The sequence below is a fragment of the Chlorocebus sabaeus genome, chromosome 11 (genome assembly GCF_047675955.1).
Source record: "Chlorocebus sabaeus isolate Y175 chromosome 11, mChlSab1.0.hap1, whole genome shotgun sequence".
Classification (NCBI taxonomy): Eukaryota; Metazoa; Chordata; class Mammalia; order Primates; family Cercopithecidae; genus Chlorocebus; species Chlorocebus sabaeus.
The window spans coordinates 38,020,274-38,032,975 of record NC_132914.1 but is presented as its reverse complement, the minus strand read 5'-3'; the positions used below and the strand labels follow the sequence as shown (position 1 = coordinate 38,032,975).

At 36.1% G+C, this 12,702-nt stretch overlaps 1 protein-coding gene across 1 annotated transcript in view; it reads right to left on the bottom strand.

The window, feature by feature from the left end:
• Positions 1–1,446: 1,446 nt before the first annotated feature.
• The window catches only part of MUC19 (mucin 19, oligomeric), a 236,587-nt gene continuing 225,331 nt past the window's right edge, over positions 1,447–12,702 (bottom strand). The window contains 12 exon segments of the mRNA XM_073021301.1: positions 1,447–2,029; positions 2,669–2,777; positions 3,422–3,457; positions 4,732–4,846; positions 6,271–6,308; positions 6,656–6,818; positions 6,907–6,938; positions 9,053–9,082; positions 11,053–11,100; positions 11,270–11,323; positions 11,619–11,669; positions 12,086–12,139. Of these exon segments, the coding sequence (XP_072877402.1) occupies positions 1,846–2,029; positions 2,669–2,777; positions 3,422–3,457; positions 4,732–4,846; positions 6,271–6,308; positions 6,656–6,818; positions 6,907–6,938; positions 9,053–9,082; positions 11,053–11,100; positions 11,270–11,323; positions 11,619–11,669; positions 12,086–12,139 (914 nt within the window). The 3' untranslated portion in view covers positions 1,447–1,845.

Sequence of the window (12,702 nt, the reverse complement as noted above, 5' to 3'; positions counted from 1 at the left end):
TCTCATAAGTCTAAAGCAGGCTTACTAAGCAGAAAATGCTGTCAGCTTATTACCTGGGATGATCAATTCTATTAGGTGAAAATAGAGCTGCTACCACGTGGTAAGGACTGTAATATGGGTATAATGTTGACTCTGTGCTCTACTATTTCCCGAGGTAAAAGCTATTAAAGAAACTCCTGCAACCGCACCCATTTGGATTTTCAAGGGCTCAAGCTCCTCATAATTTTGTGAGATGATGAACTCTGGTATGCATTGAGAGGAAGGAAAGCCTGCAACCAGTGATAGACATAGAGGAAAGCCAAAGGCCCTGGGACTGGCTGTAGAAGTGAGACCTGTAATGCCCACTCATAAGGAATTGTTATCCACCTTTGGTGGCAATTACCAATATACTAACACATCTATTTTCTTCTCCACCATTAGACATACAGTGTTTGATGATAGTTAAATTTACCACTAGTCAAAGTGATATAGAAAAGTAAGAACTGGTTCATCAATAGGTTATGATAATTTGGGTTTGCCTTCATGTTAGGAAGGGGATAAGAGTGTTAATAACTGCACACATTTTACCAATGTAAATCATTTATCCAAGGCACATTTGAATATATATGTTCAGGAAGAAGGATGTGTGTGAGATAGCAAGGCAGTAGAATGTATTAAAGATGACAGCCATAATATTAGTCAACCTCAACCTCTCCATTTTTTATTTTTTTGGATGGAGACTTGCTCTGTCACCAGGCTGGCATTCAGTGGTGCGATCTTGGCTTACTGCAACCTCTCACCTCCTGGTTCAAGTGATTCTCCTGCCTCAGCCTCCTGAGTAGCTAGGACTACAGGCGTGTGCCACCATGCCCAGCTAATTTTTGTATTTTTTAGTAGAGATGGGGTTTTACCATGTTGGCCAGGATGGTCTCGATTTCTTTGACCTCTTGATCTGCCTGCCTCAGTCTAATCTCTCTTTTTAGCTACCTACTTCACTGGTATACAATATACAAGCACAGGACTGAGTTAGATAGAGAAAGATATTTATTTTGGTTTTGGTTTTGATATTTATTTTGCTGAGTTTATGGTACCTATAGAGCATCCAGTGAGAGGTGTTAAATTCAAAGTTGTATCAATGTGTCTGAAACTCAGAGGTTGAGGTTGGTGATACAGACTGGAAATCCTAAACGTGTAAATACATCTGCTTAAATTGATGAAATTGGACAGGGACTGAGTAAAATGACAAGCAGAACAGGATGCGACTGGAAAACTAAACTTTAGAGGACTGGCAGAAATAAAGCTGTCCACACAATGTAGGAGCATTAATTTTAAATGATGTCACAGAAAGAAAAAAGAAATGATGTCATAGAAACAAGGAGAAAAATGTCTCAAGAAAGGAAGAATGGAAACGCTGTCAGACCCTGTAGGCAGAATTATAAGAAGGTCACTAGTGTCCTAGCAGGAGGAGTTGTAGTAGGATGGGAGGAGTGATGCAACTGGCATAGGAAGTGAGAAAAGAAAACTAAGTCTACATTTTCAATAAGTGAAGGAAATGAAACAGGAGCAGGGCATAAGAAGCTGAAGGATAAAAGGAAAATATATTGAAGAGTCATGATATGATCCAGTTTCTGCTAGACTTGCAGAATTCGTTTTGCTGTAAAATAAATACCCTTGCTCATGAATTGCTTGTCAGGTTGTGTTTATTTTTCAGATCCAGTCCACGAGAGAGCAAAATTCCTCATAATGAGAACTCATTGTTTTGAGTGAGATATAAATGTCTAGTTATTCCCACTATTTTAATGATTATTTTTCCTCACTTATAAAATAAATACCAGGCCTGTTAAAACTGGGAAGGTGATGTCAGCATTAACTGTACATGGAAGTCGTATATGGTTGGCATATGTCTAAACAAGAGCAGGTTGTGATATGCCTGTATTGGTAAGGGATCGTACTCCCATCAGGACAGTCAAGTACAATGTCTCTGAGTTCATAGTTTTCTTCTCGGCAGCAAAGGCATGAATGTTCCAAGAGTAAGGTATCATAATTGTACCTGAAAGAAAAATTCAGTAATAAACATTTTTAGAATTTTAAAGATAAACTGACATCATTACTCGAACAGTAATTGTCTAAGTGACTTAGCAAGCCTTGTAACCAATTTATTCTTTTTCTAGACCTTGCATTTCCCCTGTCACTGTAAAGCTCTGATGTTGCTCAGTGATAAGAAATCTGAAAAGAAGTTATAATCTCATAATTGGAGCATTATGGTGAAAAAGTAAACTAAATAAAATGTTAAATATAACTTAATATGAGATTATTATCTCTATATTAATCTATACATAAAAGTGTACATAAAGGAAAAACATACTATCTAAATTTCAAGTGTAAGTAATTCAAGAAATTCACTTCTTTGCTTAAATATTTTCTGTAGTCACTGTATGAAGATGAGCACATTTGTTACAAAGGTATCATGCTTAGCATATTTAGAAAACTACTTCAGAATGACTCATCACTATTTTAAGTGAATATTTTAGTTCTCAGATCTTAATATCTTAGATTCTTCTTTCATTTGGTCCTTATAACAAAATAGTATTGCTCTCACATAAAAGTTTTTCCATGTAATATTTTAAAAAGTTTCATTTTCTCCACAAGGTTACAAAGTTAACACACGATACACATTCAAAGAACTCACTTGACAGTCTTTTCACATTCCCCTGCGCATTTTGCCATCTGAACTCTTTTCTTGCAACCACTGTAGATAACCGTCACATTCACAAGGGAAGATCTGCAATTATTCTTACCTAAAACGAAAAGGAAAAGAGAGTCAGAAGTGAGGTTTAACATTAACAGTTGCTAACCCTCCATTTTCTTAGCCTATAAATAATAGCAACTACTTCACAACATGATTGAGGAGATTAACCATCTCAGTGCCATTACAAGGTAGTTGGTTAATACTCAGATTACTGATATCTTGTTCCTGTTATCACTACCACAGGTGAAGGGGTTGAGTGAGGGGAGAAGTAAGAGGAAGGGAGAGGGGAAGAAGTGGGCAGCTGGATTATTTTGACATCCATCCAAAACAGGGGTGGATGAATTATTTTTGACATCCATTTTCTCATCACTGATTATCCTTATGATCTAATACACCATTTACAACACAACTTGCTGATGTCAAAAGAACAAGCTAATCTTTTCCATGAAAATTACATTTGTTCCCTTGTAAACATTGTTTTTTACTGAGAAGAATGTTGCAGTCAACATGAATACATAGCCATAATACATTATGTACAAATATCCAATGGAAGTTTACACAGATAGGCTAGGTTACCTGTTGTGTTAAAAATACAAGATACTTTCTCTTAATGATCTGCCGTTTTGTTTTAAAGAAATTAAACGTTTGTCAACAGCTTACATTTTTCTCTGTGCAGAACTTAACTTTACTCACATGTATAGCAACATTTTTTTGAATCATAGATTCTGTCTTCCTGTAGGGGTAAGAAAAAAAGAGAAAAACGGGAAACGTTGTTCTAAATTTTTCTGCAAATAATACAACACTTCTTAGTTGGTTAAAATGCATCACATCACAAAGAGGAAATGGAACAGATGGACAAACTTACCCCAGATCTAGTAAGCAAAAGGCAGGAAAGGAGAGACATCAGCTTAGTAATAAAAATATGACTAAAATTTTTCAACAATGGGTAAAGGAAAAATAAGCTTTAAACTAAATTCTTGTTAAAGATAACATTAAATAATATTAGATTATTTCTCACTTACTGAAAAATGCTTTAACAATAATATTACTACTACATACTAGAAACTCACAATTAGAAGCTGCACCTTTGAGAAATTGATAGGTTTAAAATTATAACAAAGTAAAAGCATGATAAATATTGAAATCCGGTATTAGAGCTCGAAAATAAAACATTAAACCATATTATCAATTATATCTTCAGAAAGAAAAATGATAACTTAAATCTCCCTTAATAATTGAAACTTAAGCATTCATTAGTATAAAACTCAGCCATACTTGGGGAGCACAGAAATGGAGAAAACTGTGACACAAAGAAAGATCTAAAGTACCCAGACATGATTATATAGAAAAATTGGTATCCTTATAGATAATTATTTGAGCTATTTTTAAAAGTTAGTGAGTTTTTTAGTTTAGAAATAGCAAAATGCTTTCTATAATAACTGACTCCTTCTAGATGAGCACTAAATTAAGTTTTATAAAGCCTGCAAAACATGAGAGCCTTTCTTGATATGAAAAAAATATATACTTAACAATAAAAGATGAGCATATCTGGAATCACCTGGGCTCTGGATACAATGCATTTGTTTAAAGACCTATACAATCTACCAGATATTTATGTCTGCTAGCCAGACACAAATATTTTCTAATGAGATTGATGACAGGTTGATTTTTCTTTTTTTGAGAGGAAGTCTTACTCTTGCTCCCCAGGCTAGAGTGCAGTGCTCGGCTCACTGCAACCTCCGCTTGCTGGGCTCAAGCGATTCTCCTGCCGCAGCCTCCTGAGTAGCTGGGATTACAGGCGCCTGCCACCACGCCTGGCTAATTTTTATATTTTTAGTAGACATGAGGTTTCACCATGTTGGCCAGGCTCGTCTCGAACTCCTGACCTCAGGTGATCCGCACGCCTCGGCCTCCCAAAGTGCTGGGATTACAGGTGTGAGCCACTGCGCCCAGCCAGGGTTTGATATGAGAACTGAACCTCAGTGTTCGTTAGTTAAGATGACTTACTTCTGCACACCAGGTCTGCTTTGGGCAGTCCTGGACTACTGCAGCAAAGCCAGTGTCTTTGCAGGAATAGGAGACACAGGGGTTGCTGGGGTCATCGAATGAAGCACCAATCTGGGAAGAAAAGAGAGGGATGAAAACAAAATAATTATTCACCTTGATTTCTTTTAGAGGTTTGCAAGAATATCAGTTTAAAAATTCATATTCATGTTTAGTGATTTTCCAGAGGCACTTTGTCATTAGGTTAATAGTAAAGAAAAGATGGTTTGAAAGTCTTCCACTTCCATGAATAAACCAAATTTGTTCATTGAGACACAAAATGTGTCAAGATTCTCAATCCTCAAATTAAGATTCACCAACAGATACTCTATTATATGTTCAAGAAATTTTCAAGACAGGTTTTTTTTATAGTGATCAAGCACTTAATTGTTATGTTCTAAGCTTAAGGGGAAACGAGAAATTTAAGTGGGGGAAAAAATGGCACAAAATGGACTTATCATATTAAAACAAATGACAAGTCTCACAAGATGTCTTACTTCTATCTTGGCCTATATTCCTATACTTTTAAAGCTCTCTGCTGTTACTTTATAATTAGCTTATGTTAAATATTCAAACAACAGTTTGAGAAACTGCATTTATTTCATGGCCTCAGACAAGATGAACTTTCTGATAAATTGGAATTTTACTATAAATGATCAGAAGAAAACTTTCCTTTTGTTTCTTAAATATCATCATATTTTTTGTTAAAAAACTACCACAGGTTCAAGTTAGAGCAACTTTGGAAACTAAAAATTTAGGAAGTCCATGTAGAAATGTGAGTGTGATAAATGGGTTATCACAGTAAAACTCTCATAGGATGTTTTATCTATTGCCTAATATACCACACATATTTCATTTTAGATTTTTTAATATTTACTATCACCATTTCAAGTGTGTTAATATCAATTTGAGAATCATCTGATTTTTATGGCTTCGTTATACTTTTTTCTAAAAAGTTAAATTACTGTCCAAAATGTCAAATTAGTTGTCAAAATCCAGCCTTGAATATGTTGTGTTGCTGTAGCTGCATAATAGGGTTCTAGCCCTTTGGGTTTTCTTATTTGATCTCTGACAGCTTGACCATCTGATCTTTCTGGTTATAATTACAGTTTGACTCTGTTCATTGATTTGAATGTTACAAAGTATGTCTTCTCCATCTGGCAAGGCCCATGGGAAATTTTGTTCAGAAGCTCTACTGCTGAGTAGTTAATGATCAAGAATTATGTTTTCCTCCTTTGAAGAGTCCTGGTGAGTGTTACATTTGATATTCCTTTGGAAGTGGGTGTGGGGAAAAAATGAATGGATTCCAATCCGTTGTTACTAGGGTTAAAAATATATATACACATACATATATATTTATTATATAATTTATTTTATATATAATATATATACTTACATATATTATATATATATAATAGGCTGAAAGTCCCTTAATATAGCCGAGTATTAAATTTATTCATATAATTAACAAAAACATTTTAACGAAGAAAAGACCTTACCTCATAGTCAGTATTGTTAAACAAACATGTTCTTGGTTCTGAAAAATAAATATATTGTTTTATTCTAAAATACTATAATTTCTATTTATAAAACAGAAATTGTAGATGAGATCATACATAGCAACCAACTGTAATGTTTCTACCCATAATATCATAGTCTTCCTTTAATTTACTGATTATATTCATAACTTAATTCTGGGTGTCCCCCATTCTGAAGATGGTAAGTTTTAAGAACACAAATATTATTATACTAATTCTGTACTATTTATTACACTTGTCTAGTATTATGTTTGACAAAACTGGTAGCTCAAAAAGTATCTCTTGAATATGTTAATAAACAACCAATGAACATATTCAATTAAAATAATATATTATGAATACACACCACAGTATCCAATTTCACAGCAGGTGTCATTATATTGGAACTTCACAAGCTTTTCACCGGTTTTGCATGTGGGTGGAGAAGGGCACTCCTCAGGTTTACAGTCTATAGTCTTTGCATCAGTACAGGTACATCTGTGGCAATTGGCAGTCCATATGTCTCCAGGCTACATATACAAACCAAGTTTAGACTTCTATTCAAATACAGGAATTAGAGCACATTTGGATTAAAGTAGAGCAAAACTGTGTACTTACAGATTTCTCTTCTCCCAGTGGACCATGACAAACTGTTAACATAAATGATAAATGGTAATTAAATTTGGCAAAATATAGCCATCTGTTATTTATAGATAACCACCAGGTGGCCAGTACTGTAACTGGCATTAGGATTTCAGAGTCACAGAATTATACAAGATTTTATGGTGCCTTAAGGTGAATAAAATCAAGTCCACCTGCTTTAAGCAAACTGTTACCAACAGGCATATCCTATTTTTATAATCCTCAGCAAAGCATAATTCTTAATTTCTCCTGGCAGTGGTCAATCAATCTTATGGCTACTAACTGACTTACTGTTTTGCAGTCTGACTTCTGCTTTTCCAATCCTACAAGTCACCATGGCTTCATAATTACCAGACCCAAGGGCCCTTTCTCAGTTTAAGTTATCTGCCATAGTTGACATTGTTCATTCTTACCTTCTTGAAAAATGTTCTCCTTTCTTCAGATTTAATACTTTGAAATTTTTGTCTTCACTGGTAGTTTGTCTTACTCCCTCTCATTTTGCCTGTAACTCTTTCCCCTATCTCCACAATGTGCACCGTAACATCAAAAGAATGACTCTAAATGTCCAGCTCCAGCCCAGACCTCTCTCATAGCTTTGGAGCCAGTTCTCTCTACCTCTAGACAGAATCCTGGCAGACCTATAGAAACCCAAAACTCGATGTGCACACAACAGATTGTATCATCTTCCCCCCAAAACCAGCTTCTCTTCTAGACTGGCTTCCTTCTCTACAGATAGAACTATATCATTCAAGCTTAAAATCAAGGAGCCATTTGAGTTCTTCCTTCTATCACTGGCATCAAATCTACTGCCAAATCCTATATCCCACATTCATTTCTTCCTTTCCTTATTCTACTTGCTACAATGTCACTCCAAGATCTTACTATGTTTTTGATCTAGCATATTCTACTGGTTTTTTTTAGGGGATTACTCTGACTCATATCTCGTTCTGATCCAATCAGGTAACGTGATTTTTCTAAAGCCCAATTCTCATCTTATTACTACTTTGATGGTCCCTTATAGTTGTGTAAACAAACATTTTATTCTAGCAGTCTAGCTTTCGAGGGCTCTCATATCGTGACTCAAACTGACCTTCTCAACTTTATCTCACTTCTCTCATTTACATGCCCTGGACTGGTCTGTTTGTGTTCTCAAATATCAATATTGTAAAGAAATTCCTGGAGATACCTTAAAATATACAACACAAGTGACAGACAATATGCACTCTATATATAATGCATAGTTTATATTTTTACTTTGAAATTTATTTTCTGCCTGATATGAAATTTGCCTATTTCTCTGAAGACCTTCCTTTTCCCACTATGTACTAAGGTCAGAGAATTATTTTTTAGTAATTTTTTTTGAAGATCTGACTACTTTTTTATTTTATTTATTTTTATTTTTTTATACTTTAAGTTCTAGGGTACATGTGCACAACGTGCAGGTTTGTTACATATGTATACATGTGCCATGTTGGTGTGCTGCACCCATTAACTCGTCATTTACATTAGGTATATCTCCTAATGCTATCCCTTCCCCCTCGTGCCACCCCATGACAGGCCCCGGTGTGTGATATTCCCCACCCTGTGTCCAAGCGTTCTCATTGTGCAATTCCCACCTATGAGTGAGAACATGCAGTGTTTTGTTTTTTGTCCTTGCGATAGTTTGCTCAGAATGATGGTTTCCAGCTTCATCCATGTCCCTACAAAGGACATGAACTCATCCTTTTTTTATGGCTGCATATTTTTTAGTAATTTTGTTTACTTGCTACAAAGTTCCTTAAAATTACTTAACTCTGCTAAACGGATTTTTTTCTACTATAGCTCATCCCTCAAGTTGAAATTATCTAGTTTAAAAAGATGCTTACTATCAAGTGACAATATTTTGGTTAAGGTATCATAATTATATGAAACATTTAGTAGGTAAACCTTGTTTTGATCTGAGTAACAAGGTATATTTGTTTGGTTTGGTTTCATTGGTTTGTGAAGGAGGAAATGAACTATTTACTCACTATTAGGGGAATAAAAGCTAAGTTAATCCAATACATGTTTTCCTATTTTATAACATTTGATTGATGAGAGGAGCCATTAATGCAGAGCAATTCTGAAGTCGTGGTACTCTTACCTGGAGCGGGTGGAAGTGAGGCTAGACATTCTGTGTAAAGACAGGAACCTTAAGTTAGTCTCTGAAGTTACTGGAATAGTATTGTGGTAAGTATAGTTATCTAATTCATTATTCTATTGCTGAAAATAATTGTCTACATAGCTAGTCTTACAAATATATATATTCCCATCTATCTCCCCGTCCTGCTCCTCGCTGCATTTGAAATTCCATTGTACAGTGTTTCCTTTGGACCTCATATTTTAATGAGAGAAAAATATAAGTATCAAAAGGAGAAAACATCAAAGTAAACTCTTCAAAATTTTTTGAAGGCAGTTCTAATGAATAGGACAAAAAGATTTAAAAAGGGGAAATGATAATTCTGCTACAGTATAAAATGAATATTAATTACCCAGTTTTAGTCATTTGAAAACCTTTATTCTCCTTGTCTTCTTGAAATACTTCAATTTTGCTCTATCTTCTCCCCCAACAAATGCTTTAAACTGGCAATATGTATCTTTTTTAGCCTTTACACATCATATATTTTGATCAATCCAACAATTCACTCATAAATTTCAAACTCTATTCCGAAACTTCTAAAAACAAAATGAATATTTTATGCAATCTGGCCAGTCGCAGTGGCTCACGCCTGTAATTGCAGCACTTTGTGAGGCCGAGGTGGGCAGATCACTTGAGGCCAGGAGTTTGAGACCAGCCTGGCCAACATGGTGAAACTCCGTCTCTACTAAAAATACAAAAAGTAGATGAGTATGGTGGTGCTTGTCTGTAGTCCCAGCAACCAGGGAGGCTGAGGCAGGATAATCGCTTGAACCCAAGAGACAGAGCTTGCAGTAAGCCGAGATCATGCCATTGCACTCCAGCCTGGGCAACAGAGCAAGATTCCATTTAAATATGTATCTCTCTCTCTCTCTCTCTCTCTCTCTCACACACACACACACACACACACGTTTTTCTTGGTAGGTTGAGATATGTATGTGTGTGCATATATATATACACACACACACATACACACACGTATATGTATACATATGTGTGTGTGTGTGTGTGTGTGTGTGTGTGTGTGTGTATATCTCAACCTACCAAGAAAAAGGCTGACCTAGGAGCAACAGAATATATGAAGAGAACTTAAAATTTCTACATGTTTAGGTAAAGTGATCCCAACAACTAATAGGCCCAAAATATAGATTACAAAATGAATTAAAGGTATGGAAATTTGGGTAATCAAATATTTCCAACTCTTTACGTAGGGAGGCTAAGCCAGGTGCTAATTATGGATGCTTAGCAAAGTAACAGAAACCAGCACCAGGAGAGAAAAAAGATCAATTAGGCATAAATACAAGAGAAAATATTCCCTGACCAGGATTGCAAGCGTTCGTTGGAGATATTTGTAAGAGGAGCCATAGAGAACAGTCTCCTAATCACCACATTTGTATCAGAGTAATTTCTCAACTATCTGATCATATCAGGCTCTTGATCAAATCCTTAATGGTATCCCATTACTATAAGGATAAAGCCTTGTTGAAGTTTGGTTCTTCATAAAATTTCCTCTACTTACGTTTTTGCTCTCATTTCCTCCCTGAACCTTACGCAGTCATTGCCAATATCTGGTTGATTCCTGAACTCCCCCATGAGGTCTTATATCTTTATCTTTTCCAGGGCTGTTTGGCAGGAATACCGTCTCCATCCATGCCAATTTTAAACTCAATCATGCCATTTCTCATGCCTTTACTCCACACTACCAAGTAATAAGCAGAAATTAACACTACTCTCACTCCACCCCCGGAACCACATATTTTGTGCATATTTTTGGTATCACTAAATATATACTATCTGTGCCCAAAATAATCTCTTCCTCCCACACACACAGAATAAAAAATGGCAAGTGCTGCATCCTGCTGATGTTTTTGCTTTTAATGTCTGCTAGAGAGTTTAGCACATATAAGGTACTAAAGAAATATTAGTTGACATAGTAACAAAGAAATTAGGGCTTTTCCTATACTGACCTGTTTTATTTTCAGTTTCTACTTCTCTGGTTGCCACGACAGTGGTTTCTGAGAGGAAATAAATGGATGGTATTGTGATTTTAAAAATTAGAATAACCTACACATATCAAGTCTGTGTTTATGTACATGCCCAAATGATGGCACAAATTCATACTCAAGGAAAGCTTTGTGTGGAACAGACAATTTATTCCAGTTCATTTGGGTCATCTGATTTTACCTGACTGGGGTACTTGTGGTCTTGTTGGCACTCCAGCTGGAACCAAGGTGGAGCCTCGCAAAAGGAAATATAAGACATTTTAGGACTAGCACCCTTCATAATACCCTGCTCAGAATTCTCAATCTGCATGAAGAAGTCTTTAGGAGGGGAGCCCCAGTGAAAACCTAAACCAAAAACTCCCAGAGGGGGGGGAAAAAAAAAAAAAAAGGTATCCTTAGTGTAATTTCAAAGTTGTGTTCTAAGAGGAAGTTGAATGCCATCATCCTGGCCTCGGTCTTTCACTTCTCTCCTACCTCTCTCCTCCTAACTCAACTTCTTATGTATAATCAAAGCCACACTGAATACTCACTTGTTTGCACTCCAGTTCCAGAAGTTATTTTGACTCCTGTGGAAGCAGTGACTGCTTAAAAAGGAACAAAAGTGGTGAGTACAGGGGACTGGAGAAGCTAGAGCTTAACTTCATTTTTAAAAAATGTTTTATTCTTCATGTTTTAGATGGACAGAAAAAAACTATGTATTTTGTACATGATGTTCTGAAGAACTACATTATGCCACCCTCCTAGCACTTTTCAAGAATATATTATTAACTATAGTCACGATCTTGTGCAATAGATCTCTTGAATTTACTCCTCCTGTCTAAATGAAATCTTGTATCCTTTCACCAACATCTCCCCACCATACCCCTCCCCATATATACAACTACCCCAACCACTGGTAACCATCATTCTACTCTTTACTTCTGTGAGAACTGCAGATAAGCTATCCTGTCTTCTGAGGGGCCACCGAGACAAATGCATTTATTACTATTTGACTTACCTGTGGTAGGAGGTCCAGGAGCAGTGGTTTCGTTAGATGCTTCCTTGGAAGGACCTAAAACGAGCAAGGGAAGAGCAATACACTTTTTCTGATCTCAGAAGAGCATTTACTTAAGACACCTCCATGTGGAACAAGAGTCTCAAAGCAGTTGGAATACACTAACACGTCTACTAATGCTAGCTCACGCCCCTGCCGTGGAAACACTAAGAACTTCCTATTGTAGCAATCCCTTGTTCATAGAGGTGAAGTGAAGGTTCTTCTTTGACCCTGATACATGTTTCTCTTGTGGGTTTCCTTTCTCTAAGTGATGAGAGCTTTTCTCACACTTTACTCTATACATGTTTCACTTCTGGTGCCCCTTCTCTAAATGACAAGAGTTTTTCTCACGCTTAACTCTTCATGTAACTTGGTTTCTTGGTTCTCCTGTATTAATTTTGGAGGGAGAGAGTGGGAAAAAATGAGAAAATGAGAGACCTAATGTTGCCCTTAGCTTAACTACATTTTAGACAGGTTTGTTCCTAGCTATTGGCTCTTAACCTCCCTTTTCTTATTTACTTTAGAAAACTTGCCTTACTTTTAAATTCTTCCTCTGCCCCTTTGAGATGTAAATCTTCTCC